At 39.8% G+C, this 19,680-nt stretch overlaps 3 protein-coding genes across 10 annotated transcripts in view; all 3 read left to right on the top strand.

The window, feature by feature from the left end:
• rhbdl3 (rhomboid, veinlet-like 3 (Drosophila)) overlaps positions 1 to 2,384 on the top strand; it is a 39,232-nt gene extending 36,848 nt beyond the window's left edge. For all 3 annotated transcript variants that reach the window (XM_088420282.1, XM_088420280.1, XM_088420281.1), the window contains 2 exons: positions 242 to 302; positions 883 to 2,384. In XM_088420282.1, coding sequence (XP_088276408.1) covers positions 242 to 302; positions 883 to 1,154 — 333 coding nt within the window. In that variant the 3' untranslated portion in view covers positions 1,155 to 2,384. The remainder of the gene's footprint in view (positions 1 to 241; positions 303 to 882) is intronic.
• A 1,808-nt stretch (positions 2,385 to 4,192) lies between these two features.
• Positions 4,193 to 12,293, top strand: znf207b (zinc finger protein 207, b). Of its 4 annotated transcripts, none has more exons than XM_088420070.1 (11): positions 4,193 to 4,347; positions 4,838 to 4,964; positions 5,046 to 5,184; positions 5,587 to 5,763; positions 5,884 to 5,956; positions 6,043 to 6,104; positions 7,037 to 7,122; positions 7,403 to 7,483; positions 9,648 to 9,887; positions 10,192 to 10,348; positions 11,552 to 12,293. In XM_088420070.1, exons 1-11 carry the CDS (start codon positions 4,307 to 4,309, stop codon positions 11,701 to 11,703), a joined length of 1,335 nt encoding a protein of 444 aa, XP_088276196.1. In that variant the 5' UTR covers positions 4,193 to 4,306; the 3' UTR covers positions 11,704 to 12,293. The 4 variants fall into 4 exon arrangements, with proteins under 4 accessions (XP_088276196.1, XP_088276195.1, XP_088276198.1 ...); XM_088420069.1 differs by having other exon boundaries at positions 7,037 to 7,176; XM_088420072.1 differs by lacking the exon at positions 7,403 to 7,483.
• A 147-nt stretch (positions 12,294 to 12,440) lies between these two features.
• c7h22orf23 (chromosome 7 C22orf23 homolog) overlaps positions 12,441 to 19,680 on the top strand; it is a 39,890-nt gene continuing 32,650 nt past the window's right edge. For all 3 annotated transcript variants that reach the window (XM_088420076.1, XM_088420081.1, XM_088420077.1), the window contains exons 1-2: positions 12,441 to 12,964; positions 16,847 to 16,973. The gene's annotated coding sequence lies outside the window, so the exon portion shown is untranslated. The remainder of the gene's footprint in view (positions 12,965 to 16,846; positions 16,974 to 19,680) is intronic.

Genomic DNA, 19,680 nt, shown 5'->3' with positions numbered 1-19,680 from the left:
CTTGTTGGTGCCTATCTCAGCTGTCTTCAGGCAGTAGGCGTGGGACACCCTTACCAACCAATCGCAGGGCACACATTAACTGTCCATATCCCTATCATGCATGTTTTTGGGAATGTGGAAGAAAACTGGAGTACCCTGAGAAAACCCACCTGGGCATTTTGTGATGTAAAAAGATTTGACTTTGGAGCATAATGTTAATGTCTAATTATCTGCCTTCTCTTTCTTTCTCTCTTTTTTATAGAATTGGTCTGGCATGAAGTGTCAGTTTAAATTATTCCGTATGGCCATGGCTCTGGTCTGCAGTAAGTCTGATTATATTGGCTACCAAACCCTGCTATCTCAAATGTAATTGCTTCTAATAGACAGTATGCCTTAATCACTCAGTGTGTCTTCTAATTAAAAAAGTGCTCCCCCTTTAATAAACAATAAAAAAATAGCCTGTTGAAGAATCATGAGTTATCTCATAATATTTATCAGGGTTGGGCGATATGGCTAATGAATAAAATCTCAATTTTGTTTTCCCAGCCATTCTGTACAATTCTGCTTTTAATTGGTTTATTCAACAAAATAACACAGCAAACATGATTAAAAACGGGATTATTGCAAAAACTTTAGACAATAATTCGTACTGGTTTTTAAATCAGTTATAATGTAAGTTTAACGTTCATAGCTTGTGCAGAAAAAGTAGCTATCCGAAGCTTATCAATGCTCTTATGATCTTGTTGATTGTATGTGTATTTGTTAATTAAATGTAGTTCCCTTGATCATGGTCTAATAAATGTTACATATGAAATCAAATGCATTAATAACATAATTTAACCAGTATTTATTTAATGCTTATTTTCCTGTTTCTTTTTTTTTTTTTTTTTTCCATGTAATCAGTGAGTGTGGAATTTGGCCGGGCAGTGTGGCTCCGCTTCTACCCGCCAGCCTTTCCTCCTTGCCCCAATCCCAGTTTTGTAGCTCACCTTGGCGGGGTGATGGTTGGTCTCACACTGGGTGTGGTGGTCCTGCAGAACTACGAGCAGCGGCTGCAGGAGCAGTCTCTGTTTTGGATATTCTTCTGTGTCTACACTTTGTTTGTGCTCTGCGCCGTGTTCTGGAACATCTTCGCCTACAGCTTACTTGACGTCCGATTGCCCCCACCACCATAACATTCGGATGTCCTCGGTCCTTCTGTCAGTCAAGTGGACAAGTCCCCACAAATTAGATGAGTGATTGAAATGACCTCCTTTTATATAGCGGATGCTACAATGCAAACTCCCCTCTTCTCTTATTGTATCTACTTAGCTGCATTTCTGCAAATCGCCTTACAATCCCTTGTAACCATGTGACCACACCATACAGAGCAGTATAAAAATGTGAAAACTTAAACCATCCACACACATTTGCCCCATTACTATTTTCATGTCATAATTCTTTATTGACCATGTTCAACACAATTACATCATGCATCGTTGTCCTCCCTCAGTCATAGCCAAATGTGAACAAAACAGAAGTCAGTCTTGCAATTTTTCACCTGTTTATCATATACAGTAACCTTTTTTTTCTGTTTTGAGAGAGCAGTGCAATGAACAAGTAGATAGCACATCTGCTTCACGTGTTCTGAGGTTAGTTTGTCAGCTTCTGCTTTCTGCTGTTTCATTGTGCTGGGTACTCTGCTTCCACCCACAAACCAAACCTGGGTTAACTTCATTGACAAGTCAAAATTGTCCATGGCTGTTGCTATTGTTTGAGGAATTCATTTAACTCCGTCTGTCCTGTTAATTGCGCTTTAACAATATGTCACAACACTTACCATAGAAAAAAAACAATTCCAAACACTTTGTATAGTGTTGTCCTCTTAGGTGTGATGTCTAGTGAGTGGGAACCTATCCCAGCTGGCTTTAGGCAAGTCTAGGTATAATCTCAAAGCAGCTTGATTTTCCTGCGATTGCAGTTGCACATATTCAGAAATGTATGCTCGACAGGACCATAGCCAACCTCTTTGAATGTGGCCCCAGGAGGAAGATTTATGACAAATTGAGGAGATGGATTGTGCAAATGGCAGTAAAAATAGCCCAGAACAGCCTCCAAAGAAATTAATGGTGAACTCCAAGTTCAAGGTGCATCATTGTAAAATCGCACCATCCATCATCGTATGAACCAAAATGGACTTCATGGGAGAAGACCAAGGAGGATGCCACTGTGGAAAATAAATCATAAAAACATTTGCAAAGTCGGGGTACCTGTGGAAAAGCCACACAAGCTTGAGAAAACAGAAACCTTCCACACAGAAAGGCCGTGCTTACTACTAGGTCAACATGTTGCTCTGAAAAGCAGTCATTACATTAAAAAGAGTCGATTGTATTTGTTTTATTTATGTTTTACTTATGTTAACTTAATCCACTCCTTGTGACTGCTTTTGTTTGTTTCTTTTTTTTATCAGTTTGAATTGGCCAGAATGGGTTTAGCGTTAGATGTTATAGCATCATTTACTGCCCAAACACACCAAACCCACTTTAAATTGATGATGATAAGTTTCAAAAATATTTTTTTTTACTTTTGATTGGTATTTTATTATTATTATTATTATTTAAATGTACATTTGGACATGGTCTCTTGCTACACTCAATCCGATGGTGCCTCCACATGAAGCTTAGTGAAAGTATGCCTGCAAATGCTTCATTTTTGTTATTGTAAGAAGTTGTTTCAAAGTTAGCTATTTTTTAAAGGCTTTAGGCTACCATAAGCATCATCATTATTACTATCATAGCTGATTTCATGTTCATGGGGCAGTGAGAGAAACAGTGTTCCACCTTATCCATGTAAGGCTTTGTACTCAATGTTATCTGAACCTCATACATGTGTCTTTGACTTTGTGTGTCACAATTGCACCAAAATGTGTGTATCCAGCTCAATGGAAGAGCACAAGTGCCATTCAGAATTCTTAGCTTTTGGATGTGATGCCAAACTGTTGTGTTTAGAGATTTTGAAAGTCTGCTTAAATGTTATCTGTTGAAGGTATTCTTGTATTATTACAACCAAATTAACAGAGGAGCACACAAGTCTGAGTTTGAATGTCTGAACTAGTTCACAATTAAGTGTGTCATGATGCAAAAATGGGAAATAAATCAATGCTCTGTCTGTCCCTGTCAACACGTAATGCAGTTGTTTTATTGATTTGACCTGTCAACAGTACTGTACTTTTAACCTCATGTTACTCTGGTAACTGCTTCGCACAAACCTGATTATTGTGTATTTAAAGACAGATTAATATGTTTTGGGTGTTTTTGCTCTGAGGTTTTGGTATGCTGTGTGCATTTTGTGGTATGTTTTGTTTAAAATATATTGTATGCACCCTATTTAAAAGTGAGTTACAAATAGTCTTAGTGTGTATTATCAGGGCTGTGACACAACACTGATGAGTGCTAATATTTTAACATTGTGGATATTTTGTAGATTTGATATGTACATACTGGAGTACAATAAACAGTTTTATATCGAAACAAAAAGGTGGGTGATTACTTAACAACATTTTGCTGCTCTTTATTTTATAGTTTCATCATATTTATTGCTCTTTAATCTGAATCGATTTATTGCTCAAACATGGAATGTAGTCTGCAATTCGGGGAAGTGAACGGAATAAGAATTTCATTGTGTGTTATAATAATACAATACATATGGCAATAAAACTCTTGAATCTTGAATTAAATCAGTAGCTAGTCCGATATTGCCATTGAACTAATACCACTTATAAAATAACTTATATAACTGTAGTAAATGTCCCATCATATTTCAAGTTGTCCTGCGATTGGTTGGCAACCAGTCGAGGACGTCCCCCGTTTACAGCCTGAAGACTGTTTGAATAGGCACCAGAAATTCAAAGACCGAGTATTATCAGGCAGCTTTGAAAAAATCGGATGGACGGATTTTTTTTAATGCTTTTGTAACGTTGTCGCCATCAAGCGGAGATTTGACCAATTACATTCACTCGCGAAACCTGCGTATGAATTTTTAGTCGCACCCTAAAAGCCACGGTTTAGATTTTACCGACATAAAATAAATGTATCCGTTATTTCTGGTGTTAAAATACACGAGCAAAAACACGAGATATGTAGTTTTACGATTTAAAATGAAAACACTACAGTATCGTTGTTAAACGCGGCTTCTAAGTGACGTCACGTGCGTCGAATGAAATCGACCCCGTCGACTTCCTGCTTTAGGCGCCATTTTCGGCTTAGAGGTTGCACTGCAGCATGCTGTTGTCAGACAGATAATAAGAATTTAAGCGATCACAACTTGATTTTCAGAACTCATTGCAAGCATGGGAAGAAAGAAGAAGAAGCAGATGAAGCCTTGGTGCTGGTATCCGTTTGATTGTAGAAGCAAATGACGAGGCAAAAAAAAAGCGCAACGACTCGGACGCTAGCATGACAAAAAGACAGGCCTAGGCTATCTCGGACGGTTTGTCGATGCGTAAGATGTTCATTACTGATTTAGAGTCATTGTATGCTGTTGAATTGCTGTAAATGGTTGTAATCGTTGATTTTGCGTCACTCGTAATGGAGTTAATTGGTAAAATTCTGTTCATTTTCTGATTATTAGTATAACAAAATAATGTAAGCAGATCACGTTAGCCTATTCGCACGACTGGATTTAGCGCGCCCTGCTTGACGTCACGTCAAAGTTACGTTTTTAGGCCATTTTTAAAAAATAAATATCGCTGTCTAAATATGTGTAATGCTTAACTCGGCCGAGCTTTTGAAAGCGACGCAGCGAGTTTCTTCCTGGTTGTGTAATGTGCTTTCGTTTCTTTAACGTCATTCGAGAACATTCCTTAAGTCTCCCTTCCAAGGTATTGCAATCGCGATTTTGACGATGAAAAGATTCTCATTCAGCACCAGAAGGCAAAGCATTTCAAATGTCACATTTGCCACAAGAAGTTATACACTGGTCCAGGCTTGGCCATTCACTGCATGCAGGTGGGTTTAATTCTTCATCACTACCAGTTGTACTTCAAGTGGACTTGTAGCATTCACAAGCTCACTTTGCATGCATTTCAGGTACACAAAGAGACTATTGACAGTGTGCCAAATGCGATCCCGGGAAGAACGGACATTGAGCTAGAGATTTATGGCATGGAGGGGATTCCTGACAAAGACATGCAGGAGAGGAGACGGACATTAGAACAAAAATCTCAAGGTTTGTGCTCCCTTTGGTTAAATTACAGCTTGTCAGACAGTTTTATTCTTGCCACGATTAAAAACTGTGGGATTGTTGTTATTTTGATTCAGTTTTTTGTAATTTTTTATGGAAGCAATTTAATCAGTGTGAAATCAATATAAAATATTTGCAAAAATTTCCTTTAGATTATCAATATGCTTATTAACAATGTTTCCAATTTCCTGCCATGTTATTGCTCAAATAAATAACTGCAGCATTGTTTTGTTTTTTTCCTACACTGACAATTTGAAATAATTTCCAGTTGTAGATAAGAGGGGTGGAAATTTAAACTTTTTTGGGACAATTCGTTGACTAACTGGGATAGGGTGGAGGGGGGGGGGGGCAGCAATAGATTATTATATCTTTTTTTTTTTCGTTCAGATGGCAAAAAGAAGAACCCAGATGACTCAGATGAGGATGATGATGATGATGAACCCGGGCCTTCGGTACCACAGGTAACTGGGGTGCCACCTCAGTCAGGCTATGTTGCACCCATGGCTCAGCCGGGTATTCCCCCTGTGGCTGGGGGACCTGGGATGCCTCCTGGTGGATATCAAGGTTAGAGAAACCAATTTAAAAATAGTTAAAAAAAAGAAGAAGAAGAGGAGTGGCCTCTGGCTTGCAGCCTCCTTCCAATCATTAAAAAAATAATAATGCTCTTTCCCATCATTTTTACAGGAATGCCCCCGATGATGCCAGGTGTTCCACCCATGATGCACGGAATGCCTCCCATGCACGGCATGCCTCCAGGGTACCATCTTAGTTTTGTGTTTTGTATCTGGTCTTAACCACCAGCCATCAGATGTTTTGCAATAATTGACAGAATGTCTTTTGTAGGATGATGCCAATAGGTGGGATGATGCCTCCCATGATGCCAGGCATGCCTGGTATGCCGCCAGGTTAGTTGATTTTGTAAAGATGCAACTTGCTGGGTTTCCTCAAGTATGGTCCTCTGCCATAATAGTATTACCAAATATTTGAGCCTAGGCACATACTTTGAGATGGAAAGTGTTCCAGTTTGAATGTATTTTGTTATGGGCAGTTGCCATCTGTTCCGCTCTTAAGGAGTAGTGGAAATTGTAACACTTTTACCATGAATCATGGCAAATATCACACAAAGAGGACAAGCGGTGTTAAACAGAATAAAGTCAAAACTATTTGAAACTGGTGCTGAACTCTAGTCAAGAGTTGTCAGATTTTATGATCAATGCTATTGTGCATTATTCACAAGTCTAACTTAAGAGTGTTGTTTCAACTAAGCAAGCATCTGTGACCAGCAAATTAATATATAGAGAAAGTACACACACAGTACAGTAATTTATACATTTTTATGCGGTATTGCATATGTCAGGATGGAGTAGACCTGATGAAGTGTTAAAATATGCATATAGTATGTTAGTGTATATTTATGCACGTATCAACGTTTGTACAATTGTGTATTGACTTGATTTTAATGTTTCGGGTCTCCACAAAAAAATGTCATTCGAGTTTTTTTTTTTATTCTTTTTCATAGCGAGTAAAAGTGGTGTGTTCCGCTTTTAGGATTTACAGTTCAACGTTCAATGGCAAAATTTGTATGCACGTTAGAACTGGTAGTAGTCTATCAGTAACCTCTGTTAAAGTTGTAAGAAAGTCTTAAATACAAGGAACAAGTTGAATAAGAGCATTTCAAGATCGTAAATACAAAACAAAAGGGGAAGACGTCATTACAGCACCAACGGAGCATGCCTTTATGCGCAAGACAACTTGTTTTCCTGTATTTTTCAGTTTCCCATGAATTTATTATGTTTTGTTTCTGGGGCAACGCCTAAACTTTCATCCTGGCTCTCAGGGATGCCTCCGCATATGGCTCCAAGGCCGGGGATGCCTCATATGACCCCTGCCCCCGCAGCTGGAGTCATACCCAGTCGACCAACGGTACCGGCAGCCCAGCCCGCCGTCACCAAACCTCTTTTCCCCAGTGCGGCACAGGTTGGAATTCTAGTTATAGTTACCTCGAACGACCCACGTAGTTTCATCACAACTTCCATGAAGTTCATCTTTTATTTGATTGCCTCCAGTTGAATCATTACGTGCATACGTTTTCCAAAATTTAATTATCCACGTTTAGTCGATTGTGCCCACCCTTCTGGTCTTTTAAATGTTTAAAACTCTTGTGATATGCCAATGCTGTCATCTCCTTTTCACCATGCTGCAGATGGGCACAGCAGCTGTTTCCTCTCCACCTGCAGACCATCAGTCTGCCTCCTCTCAGCCGCCCTTTCCTAATACCTCACAAGTATGCTCACAGATCAGACTGTGGCTGGCATTCTAGATGCATGTCGCTCCCCACACGCGCCGTCCGCGCGCACACTCACTAACTCTGCTTGTAACATGTAAAGCAGATCGCTATCGGTGTTTGCCTTGCACTTGTCCTGCAAGCGTCGCATAAGTAGCCAGACAACACTTGGCAGATGTCTTTGTTCCCGACGCATGAGCTTATTTTTCAGCTAACTGTTAGGGCTGGGCAATTATTTCAAATGTCGCTTCTCATTATCATAAACATTTTAATTGAGGAAAACTGATTAATGTTCCAAGTGTTGCGGGGTATGTTTGAAAGCACCTACGATTGTGAAAGCCCCCTGAATGTTGTTTGCGTAGCATGACAAATGATAGTCTGCTCTGTAAAAAGTCTGTTCTGTAAAATTACGTACAGCAAATTTATCCACATTGTGTATTTAAATACAAAACCTTTTTTCTGAAAACATTGCTGATGCTTAAAAGACACATATGCTTCCTAATCCGTGAAAATTAATTTGTCATGACTTTAACTTTTTTTTTTTTGTGATGTTAGTTTACGGTGGATTCTGGTTATAAAGTTGAATGTTGGTAGTTGGGAGAGGAAAAAATAAATTGTTGAACTTATTTGCTTAACAATATTGATTTCAATATCAATAAAAAAATATTTTTCTCCATAATCGCCCAGCCCTACTAAAAAAAAAGTAAAAAGAAAAGCAATAACATCTTAGATTGCATCATTTTGCTCTTTGTAGACATGCATGAATTCTCTGGATTTGAATACTAAATGTATTTCACATTTATTGTTGTATTGAGATCCAAATCCAAAATGGGAAAATTCAGTACAGTGGGCCCCGGTTTACAATATTAATCCGTTCCACAGTTGGGATCATAACGCGAATTTGCCGAATGGCAGGCAATTCAGACTTATGTTAATTAGCTTATTCATGTAAAACCCCACGTAAAAACATCAAAATGGTATATACATATTAAAAATTGGTACCAAACTAGTATAGTAAGTGCTACTTATATAATATACATGTTTACAATTGGATATCATAAATAAAAAAATGTGTAAAGGATATATTTACCTTTGAGTGACGTGACGAGCTTGTTATGGCTATATTTCCTAGTGAGGGTACGCTAGGCTAACCTAGCCTTCTTCGTATTTCTTGATTATCTCCAGCTTCTTTACCATACTAATCATCTTCTTACTTCCCTCTCTTTAGCATCACTAGCAATCTTGGGACCCATGGCTCACCCATTCAAGTTTTAATTAAGCGTTAAAATGCACGCTAAATACATTATTTTAAGCACTCAAGACGAGCTCCAGTCTTTAACGTGCTGCCGTTTTGATCGTGACACCGACCAATAGCAGACCAGCATTTTAATGACTTATGCAGTGACGCGTGTATAGACGTATGAGTGCGGAACGAATCGCAGTCACGCACGCACACTGACCGCCATGTTTGAGGAGAAGTTGTCGTAAGGCGAAAAAAAAAAAAAGGCGTAAAGAGGGGGCAATATTTCCACGTCATAATTTGGAAAAATATGTATGGCAGGGACGACGTAAACCAGGGGTCCAGTGTACATGGTAGCGTTACAGATTGTAAATACAGTGGACCCTTGTTTTTCATGTGGATACTTTCTAGACCGCATTGGGTTAAAATCTGCAATTATAGACTAACCCGATTGTAGTCTGCGGGATTTTCGGATCACTTCTTCGCCTGTTTGAAACCTTAAATTAGGTTTACTGGGAAAATATTGTGCAGATCTGCTGTCTGCATCAACAGATACGGAATTGGAGGTTTTGTTTTTTTGCCATCTTATTTTTAGCATTGCTCCTCCCCCATGCTATATACATCTAAATGTATTAAAACACATAAAAAATTGTATAATTGTATACAAATAGAAAAAGCATCTCACTTTTCACAGGCATGCAGTACTACTGAATATGAGAAATTCTAGATCTGGAGTTGCCTGTACTTTAATCACCCACAAAAAAAAAAAAAAATTAATCGGTGCAAACAATGATAAAGCTCTGGCGTGACCAACAAACATTTATTTTGCGAGGGTTCACTGTATCGCAGTTACCTTTGGGAAGTTGAGCTGGATTTGCGTGTCCATAAAGAGATCCACTGTTAATGTATCTGTGGTCTCCACAGGCCCAGCAAAGTGCTTCGGGTGCGGCCGCCGCTGCCACGGCAGCCACCTCTGACCCACCCAAGGCAACATTCCCTGCATATACCCAACCCTCTGTCTCTTCCTCTGCCTCCACTTCCTCCTCAACCCCCTCTAGCAGCACTGTGGCCAAAGCCCCGGCCACAGTGCCCACAAAACCTGCCACCCTCTCCACCACGAGTGCAACTAGTAAGTTGATCCACCCTGATGAGGATATCTCACTGGTAAGTTGCTTGAACTCTCTTTTTTTGTCTTTTCCACAGTAAGTAGTGACTGATGTATACATATAATCGGTTATGGAAGGATTTTGAAGAATTGTTACTGTTAATGCATGCTTATCATAGCGTTAATGTAAAGAATCATATTGAGACAAAAGTCAAACCACTGTTTGTGAATAGCCGGTCAAATAGTTGAATAACCTCAATTGTGTGCTTTTGTGGACATTCGTCATTGCACTGTAAAAGGGTCCAATTGTGGAACTGGTTTCATGAAATCTAAAGATGGTGTGTGTCTTGTTTCTGGCCACAGGAAGAACTGAGGGCCCAGTTGCCCCGTTATCAGCGTCTATTAGCCCGGACAGCTCAGACCCATGCGGCTGCTCCCCCGGTGGCGGCGGTCGGCGGTATGATGGCGCCACAGCAAGGCCTGCCACCACAGCAGCCTGGCATACGGCATCCCTTGCATGGTTAGGAGACAACTGCCTTGAGCACACACTGGAACATCGAGGTCCAACACAGTCTGTTGCAGGACAGACTGTGTCACATTTTGGATACATGTCACATTTTTGAATTTGTTTTAAAAATGCCAATTACAGGGACCTCCAATTACAAAAACGGTCTTGACATTTTTAGGTTACAAACCTAACTGATCGTCATTGCACTGTAAAAGGGTCCAATTGTGGAAGTGTTATATGCACAAGAAGCAAAGCTCGGTTACTGCCCTACACTTATTTTTTTTTTACCTCTTTTGATTATTTTAATATGGCCAGTGGTTTTTCATACAAATATTTTCTGTTATGACTATTGCTGTGTCTGTTAAAGGGACAGTGTGTAATATTTAGACAGTGTTTTACTACGGACAGCAGGAGATGCTGCCTTTACCATCGTCTGCAGCTATTACAAATTTGGCAGCCTTCGGAGAAGGTCCTTGTCATATTTGTTGTTAGACGATATTAAATATCGTCATTTGTCTCGGCTAAACTTTTTTGGGGGGAAAAATTAAATTTAAAAAAATACTTAAAAACAATACATTAAATTTATATCCATGGCATTATTTAAATAACCCCCCTTCACCTTATAACACATTTACTAGGTAGGCCTCTATCCTAAGAAAGTCTGCTGTGTGTTGTTTTTTGTTTGTTTGTTTTTTTTGCCACTGTACTGTAGAATTTCTTAAACCTTAGTTCGCCTTCTGTCAAAATCCAGCTTTAAGCATAACGCAGGCCAAAACGTCTTTGTGACCTGGTCAAAGTTTTACATCTATGCGGTTCTACATGGTCAGTTTCTGTTCTATTTGAAGGAAAAACGTGCACAAGTGATGCACGCCTCCCTTCACCTATTGAAAAGGAGCAAAAAGCAACGTCGCTAGCATACCTCAATCCAGATTGAACCAGTTTTTCATATTCAAATTCTGTACAACAATGATCCAATCAAAGCAAAGCATATTGAATTCCTACTGTATCTAGTAATGAGAAACCAGGACGTTTGAAACGCCGGGTGTTTTGGACCTGTTTCAAAATGGCATCTTGAGCATTTACAGCCCAGATTGTCCCAACTGGTAGTAATAACAAAGAATGCGGCATGTGACCTGAAGTGGAAATGAAAGCGTGTGTTCCACCACGGCTGAGGCGTCATTTGCTGATCCTTCCTTTCCCTTGTGTTCTCCGTAGGTCAGTACGGCGCTCCCCCTCAGGGCATGCCAAGCTACTTGCCTGGAGGGATGCCTCCATTTGGGCAGGGTCCTCCCATGGTGCCCCCTTACCAGGGAGGTCCTCCCTTAGGCATGAGGCCGCCCGTCATGTCTCCCGCAGGGCGCTACTGAAGCGGCTAAGCAGCCTCCACCGCATTAGGTTTGAGGTTCATACCTTTCTCTCATCCTTGTACATTTTCAGACCTAAGTGCAAGTAAGCCCCATGGTGGCGAAGATATAATTCTTTTTGGCAACACATGGACATTTCATGTAACGACACAAGTTCCAGACTGCTTCTTTTCTCATTTGATCACTTGTGAAGATAAAAATTCTTTCCCCTCGTAGGTTTCACTCGGGTTCTTAGGGCTGAAGTGTGTTAAAGTCATTCAAATTTCTGTTGAGGCTGCTGGACTTACATGATCGTACCAACCCCTCTTACAAAGGCAAGTTAATCTTGGAAACCATTTATTGACTTTGGATTTCTTAGATCCCTTGGAGGCCCTCACAGCATGCTTAGGTGCTGTTGGACTTGCGTCCCCAACCTTGGTTGGTGAGGGTCTCTGTCGGTTCCAACTTTGTAGTGTTAACTTTCTGTGGCTCATGAGTCTAGCTTTCTTCTTATTTCAGGTTTGTTTTAGTATTTCCTGGTTAAAAGGGTCCCTGCGTGCATCCTTTGTAATGTTTTATCAAGCTATTGTAATAAAAGCCACCTTAAAACTGCAGTGCTGGTTTGTTGTGACGTGCGTGAAGGTGAGTCTCAAAGGTTTGTACAAAGTTTTGTATTTTTAACACGGTTGGCCATCGCTTCATTTTGGTGTCATCCATCACAATGACATCATAGCCCAAACAGACTGACTATTGACATTGAAGGCTATTGGCCTTGAATTGGGATGGTCATCTTGTGCTCCCCTAACCATGCATGGAAAAACGACCGGAGCGAGTGCGGTAGAGATGGCTGAAAGGTGTTCAGGATGTGCAAACGAGCGCTTTTTGCCAAATGCCGGTAACACCCAGTAATACAGGAACTGCAGCAAATACCAGCTAGTACGTAATTGCAAGGCGCGACCACAATTAACCTGACCTCGCCGATAAAGCTTAAAACCGATGGGAGGTTTTCGGAAAAGATTTGCACCTAGCTTTATTTCCTGCAGTGTGCGTATTCAGGGGTACTAAGATGCTTCTTGTGCGTTTGTCATGTTAGCCACTTGTTTTCTGTGCAAGTGCAGACCTGCAATCAGGTTAGTTAAGTTTTTAAGGACATTGTCTATACTGTGATGGTGTAAGAAGCTCCCATCACTTAACTGCTTTGTATCTGTTTGTCGTCTGTAGCACCTTCCACTCCACTTTTCTGCCTTGTACCCACTCAGCTGGCGCTACAGGCCTTTTAAACTCAGTAAGTACCCGCTATTCCTTGTAGTGTGGGTCTGTACTGTAACCATTGTATTTAATTTCATAATTCTGTATGATATGGACAGCACAGGCATAAGAACTGTTAAATCATGTAATTTTAAGAGTCACGGAAGAAACTTGTGTGGTAAGTAAGAATAAAATAACAGTATTAAACTCACCCTAACGTTTACCTTAACGTATAAGAGTGATTTTTTTTTTTTTTTTTTAACAAGTTACAAGATGCAGAAAGGAACATGAAAAAGCCACTGGAAGTTAATGTTTTATGGTAGCGGTTATTTTTTATTTTTTTTAAATGGAATGCCTGCTTCTTGCCAAGGTGACTGACCTTTCAAGCTCCGTAATTGTTAAGCATTTTACATGTTACGTAATTATACGTGTGTATATCAAAACCATTGTTCACAAATAAAAGTGATTCTATTGTTCTGCTTTGTGTGCTTTATAAGTTGAAATTCTGTGGGCTATAATGCACCCCCACCCAGTGGGAAAATGCGGTAGTGCAGTCGATTAAATCCATGTCAGACCCATAGATGGAAAGGATTGCCTTGGGTTACAGCAGAATACAGTGTTGTGAATCCGTGCGTCTACTAATTTAAACGGGTACATGCGATGTTCCTAATTAGTAGTTCCAAGGCGGCGAAATTTAACAGTGTTTTAAAGGAAAATGCTTTAAAATGAGCGCCTTGACCTGCGTCAAGGTAGCTCTGCCTCACGGAAGGTCAACTTTTTTTTTTTTTTTTTTTTTTTAATGCGATGGCCTTTGAGGGAATACGTGTGCTCATTTTTAACACTTTTTATCCAAAGACAAACGCGCTAAACAGGTTTTGTTTTGAGAACTTAAAATTTAACACCTTACATGGTCGTTTAATGAAAACTACGTGGTCGTTTTAACGGATTATTATGCCAGTTTCAGCAGTAAGGACTGAATAATGTGCTATCCAGTTTTCATAATTTGTGCAATTGATACCTTTTAAAACTAACATACTATACAATCCAATGAGCATTTTACAAAAAACAAAGCTGAACTAAGTCATAGATAATCAAAATATGGGTAAATGTTTATAGCTTGTATTTTAAAAAAAGGCATCACGAGCAAATGACATCCCTTGTTGATAAGCCTTGAATATAGATGCCAATCTCAATCAAAAATAATACGAACGGTGTGATGAATAAATACATATTTATGAATATGAAGCTTTACAATAATTTGAACAAAAATATACAAATAAAAGTGCACATTTGTTCTTGTTCTTGCACTCAAAAGTACATATTCATGAAGCACAAACTTGTGTTTTGCCCATTGAAACACTTTCAGTCATTCCAAAACGCAGTAGGCCTATTAAAGGGGCAATCATAAAAATCAATATCCCATAAAAACGCATTTCTACCTTTTGATTGAAAAGGACGCCAGTTTGCTCAAGAGGTTTGATAGACCACCCACGGATCACCTGTTTCTTGTGTGTTGTCATGTGACATTCAAAAGCTCAGCTATGATGCAGCTTTAAAGGTACGGTATACACTGCATTAGAAAAGTTATCAAATATTACTTTTTTTGGTGAAAAGGCTGAGTGGGTAATGTGTGCGTGTATGTATGTATGTGTGTGTGATATATATATATATATATATATATATATATATACACACACACATGATTTTCCCTCCCTATTAATGTGTCTTTTCTGAGACCAAAGGGTTGCGATAAAGCTATGACTACTGTGGAATTTCCAAGATTTAACACACAATATAGGTACACACACTCAACAAGCTATTTAATTGGGCCACTATATCATAATCCGTTTTATTCACTGCTTTATGCATCCCATACCATGTACCTTGTCTGAATATGTGACATGGTGCAAAGTTGACATCTATTAGGTATCGACCAATTTCATTGTATACTTGCTGTAAAATGACAATAAAGGCATTCTGTTCTATTGTATTCTGTTTGCATGCAATAGCCATTGCAAGGCAAATGAAGGAATACACTCCTATTTTTGAGTCGTGTTTAAAGATGGAGATAACAACACGTCTTGTTTCCCTTGTCCCAACAGATTTCGCCAAGCCACATTGTTTTGCCCCTCTTTCACGCAGGTCACATTACGACATCTCGTCGAAGCAATTCATATGATAAACCAATTGTCAGATGCAGCAAACCGCGACTAGAACTTCTTCATGCTTCTGTGTTTACTGTAGTAAAAACTGAGCTGAAGGTTTCTGGCGATGCGTTTCCAATGTGGCACCATAAGCTATTTTGTGCCAAATGATTTTGAGTTTGATAAAGGTTTTGCAAAAAAAAAAAAACCTGAACTGTCACCATAACATTTAGTTGCTCCGCGAACCCCACTTTGAGAACCACCGCTCTAAAGGAATCCCCTAGTGGCCGAGAAAACCTATTTAGCAAAAATGTGCAAAACTGAGCGGAATTTGGCACATTTGTGATGTAGGGTGTTGACTCATAATTGAAGAAATGTGCTTATTTCGTGGTTGCTGAACATCCACTCAACTCTGGAAAAATGAGTGATGGCAACATACGCAGATTGCGTGTACTTTGCATCCGCTACCAGTCTCAGACGAGTGAAGAAATAAACTTCTGCCCTTTTATTTCCGGAGCAACATTTGAAACCAGAATTGTGTACTGTTCTGTAGCTCTTAAGGATAATGGCTACACTAAATCAATCAATCAAAGTTTCCAAGCACCCCACTAACACGTTTCTGGGTTTTAAACAGCATATGCGTACACATGTGCGGTTACAAGGCCGCTCTGTCTCCTGTGACAATCTACCGCTATTCTTAGCACTGCTCAATCAGCTCAAAATATTCAATACACTTCTCAGTATCATTTTAAGTGATGTTTCAAACGAATACTTCTTGATAAAAACAACTTTATTATGATTGTAAAGTCCGAATTGCTTCACATCACTCGTTTGACCTCTCATTAAATTATTGTGGTTGTAGTTGTAGTCATCCAATTCATTCCAACCAGTGTGGTCACATGTCCAGAGCATACTGTACATGAGTTACATGTCTCTACTTTAACCATGTGACAAAAAGATTTAAATACAGATTAAAGGTTGTGTGTGTGTGTGTGTGTGTGTGTTTTTTTTCCTGCATGCGCTCCTAAGGCCACTGAGAAAAGGAGCATGTATGTGATGTGCGTGTTTCTGTAATCCACTCTGTGCGTGTAATGGTGAGTGGTGTTGCGCAGTATGAGTCCGTTACTGTAGACAGATGGGAGAAATGGCTACGACTAATCTAAATGGGTTAATCCACTTAATGACTGCAGGTTACCTCACTCATCTTCTGTTTGTTGTTTGTCATTTCAGTCTGGGAAGAGTGCAAATTTGCAATATTAATTATAGGCCGATGCAGAAAGGGGACTCACTTTCAGTCATCAAGCGTAGGACTAGTTCATGCCCTTAAAGATGCAATTAAGTGATCCTTCAGGAAAAAAAAAAACCACAGCCCTAACTACACTGCAAGTTTGAGTCCTGTGAATAAACTTGAGAATTCAGTTCAATTTGAGGGTCTACTGTGCAGCGCATCTAGAAAGTATTCCCAGCGCTTCACCTTTTCTACATTAGCATGTTATAGCCTCATTCCAAGCTGTATTAAGTGAGTCTATACAAACGCTAAGTTTTACTAAATGAAATTTTCTTAGGGTTGACCTTTTAACTCATATCTGGAACTACTGTAAATATGAACTGGTGTAATGCATTCCCTGCATTGTACTTTGAGTAATTTGATTTGAGGTCATTTGATAAACAAAATAGATGGCTACTGATGATATATTTGTTTTACTATGTGTGTGTATATAAATACAGTATTTATTTAATTTCTTATAATATAATTCTGAACATGGGTGTTTCAGCAGGATGGAGGATCCATAACCCAGGATAAGAAAGAGTGGATGAGAAGGGACTGTGTTGTTCCCAGCTGTGGCATCGGCCCTGAGGACATCAAACTTCCAATTTACTCATCTTGTTGTCATGAATAAGGTAGTAGCAGCAATAACTTTTTTCAATAAAGTATCCCATGTGATTTTTTTTTTTTTTCAGTTAAGTAGCCCTTAACCAGTGCAAAATATTTTTGCTTGGAAAAAAAAAAGTGCTGTGCCAACCTTTGTGGTGCTATCTCTAGGCATTTTTTATTCAGCAACTTCAGACGGTAGATTGTATAACATCATCTGTTTTATTTCTGGCTCATCTGTCATAAAATGTTGTCTCTAATGACAATGTGCACCCATATAAAACTTAACCAAAAAAACGGAAGACAGCATTTGCAAAGGAGTCACAATAACATAATTAAGCAATAATTTGTGTCATATTAAAATTAATTTGCTATTATTCGAAATGTTATTTTTCAGTCACGGTATTATAAAACATTAAAGGTGATTTGTTGGTACCTGCAGAAGCCCTGTTAAGATCTCACATAACCCCTGAAGTGCTTTCACGAACACCCGGCCATACCCCATTTAAGAACCGCTAGTGTAAAAAGTAAATAAAAATTAACATGAAAAATAAAAACATACTACAGTATTCCCCAAACACCATCAACTGATCTGCAGTCAATCAGATGGCACAGAAACAGCCGCACTTGCTGTAAATTCCTGCCTAGTGGGAATTTAGTGTCTTCGTTTAACCTTAGTCGCATGTCTTCGGAACGTAGCTGAAAAAAAACTCTAACATCCTTCCTCAGTGTGTATTGAACCTTTTTCCTCCAGTGGTGAGTTAAAGTAATTAAAAGATGTATTTTTCCTTTTTTTAACCTTTATTTTTGTCTGTACACATACTGTACATAGTACACATGCAATACTGTATGATTGTAAATTTATTGTGTAAATGTAGCTACTAGAGGATGGATTATGTGCCAAAATGTCGTTATACACACTTTCCACATATAGAACCTCACAAAGATGAGGAGGTCACTTCCTGTAGCACAAGGCCACAAGATATGGTAATGGGGCCCGGGGGACGGTTTCAGATTGCATAACATGACGCTGATTCATCCTTCTCTCTCTTGCGCTCTCTCTCTCTCTCTCACACACACACACACACACACACACACACATACACACACAAGTGGCCTACTTTCATTTTAGAGGTGCACTACTTTTTATAGTCTATTTCTGTCACGCACTGATAGAGGTCAGTGTATGTCTGTGTGTGCGCGCTTGTGTTTGCCTGTGTGCACGTCAATGAGATCACGCGTCTTTTAATCATTGTTTTACACGCATTCATTGTGGTGCGCACACACACACACAAACACACTGACCTAATTTTACAGCACCGTGCAGAACAGAGGCAGTGTGACTGAATGGGTCACGACAGGCAGCATAACGCTGCTCTGAAACGCAGCCAACCGACCGCACACGATATTTTTTGAAGTCAATTCATTTGCGTTTAGTCTCAATTCTTCAAATTTGAAAAAGATTTACTTGAAAAAAATACACTTTTATTTGACAATCAACTCGGTTCTCATTACGGAACAGTGTCCTATTCACTTTGTGGATGCACCATTAAGGTTATGTGGTTGATAGAGGAGAGAAACTGCACGGAAAATCAATTGATGGATGGATCGTACGGAGAGAAAGCTAAATAAAAAAAAAAAGTCAACCATTTGAATGAAAACAGTTGTCAGCCTGATGTAATTGCGCAAAACAGGCATAGACTTGTTGCACTGTTCCTATTTAAGACCGCTTGCTATGTGGGATGTCACTGTTCGTTCCCTCATCAGGGAATGAAATGTTCTCAGCAATGTGATGGCATTGCGAATCTGCTCCACATAAGAACATCCATCTTAAATAACACTCAAGGGCATGCACACAAATGCACGCGCGCAAACACACACACGTACGCTCCTCAGTTACATCCTAACCTCAACCCTTCCTCTCCTTACTCTGCTGACCTACATACTGCAGCATCCTGGTTACATAACCAGCCGAGGCTGTTGATCACTGCAGGCGATGCAGCGCAAACACGCTCAAGCTCCTAAATGACACCCCCCACCCCACACTGACCCCTCCCTCCCTTTTCTCCCCTCCGTCATAAACACAGGCTCCAATAACTTCGGGTTTTTTTTTAAACTATCTTGCTCGACGGGGGTTAACGTGAGTGTGGAATTAATTATTATTTCATGTTCAGAACGCTGCAGTTTATCCTGGGTCAGTGTCTGTTCAAATATTTCTACGGAACATTTAGGTAACATTCCGTTCCCAAAAAGTATGCCGCAAAATCCCGGCGTGTCCAAGGCTTTGTTCGGCTAACCTGCTCCCTCAAGCAATATCAACAGGGCTCGCTTCTGAATAGTTTGCCCGAATGTACACTGTAGAGGGAAATGATGTAAGCCCTCTCTCCCCGCTCCATCCTTTCCTATCCCTTCGCACTGACCTACTTCTGCTCTCATGGCCCTCTTTTTTGTTTTGTTTTTTTGTTTCCAACCACTACTGCACAATTTGCAGCACCAAGGTGGGCTGGAAAAAGTAGAGTGCAAACAAGCATGATGAAGCTGTGCGTGAGGTAATGCGCTGCTGTTTTGTTGCAGAAAGTCAAATTGCGGAATAAAAGTTGATCCAGTTCTGCTTCTCGGACGCAGCCATTACCGCGCAGGAGAAAGTCAAACAGTATGTGTTGTGAATGTATGCATTTTGAAAAGTAGTTCAAGAGCAACAAGGGTGTTTGCTCAGTACTGCAACACCTCTTGAAG

The sequence above is a fragment of the Hippichthys cyanospilos genome, chromosome 7 (assembly GCF_059441005.1).
Source record: "Hippichthys cyanospilos isolate Australia breed blue-spotted pipefish chromosome 7, RoL_Hcya_1.0, whole genome shotgun sequence".
NCBI classification, from domain to species: Eukaryota; Metazoa; Chordata; class Actinopteri; order Syngnathiformes; family Syngnathidae; genus Hippichthys; species Hippichthys cyanospilos.
This window is presented reverse-complemented; position numbering and strand designations above follow the sequence as displayed.

Coding starts and splice junctions, on each gene's coding strand:
- znf207b (XM_088420069.1), top strand. CDS start 4,307: ATGGGAAGAAAGAAGAAGAAGCAGATGAAGCCTTGGTGCTG. Junction 5,185..5,586: donor ATTAGAACAAAAATCTCAAG/GTTTGTGCTCCC, acceptor TTTTTCGTTCAG/ATGGCAAAAAGAAGAACCCA. Junction 5,957..6,042: donor ATGCACGGCATGCCTCCAGG/GTACCATCTTAG, acceptor TGTCTTTTGTAG/GATGATGCCAATAGGTGGGA.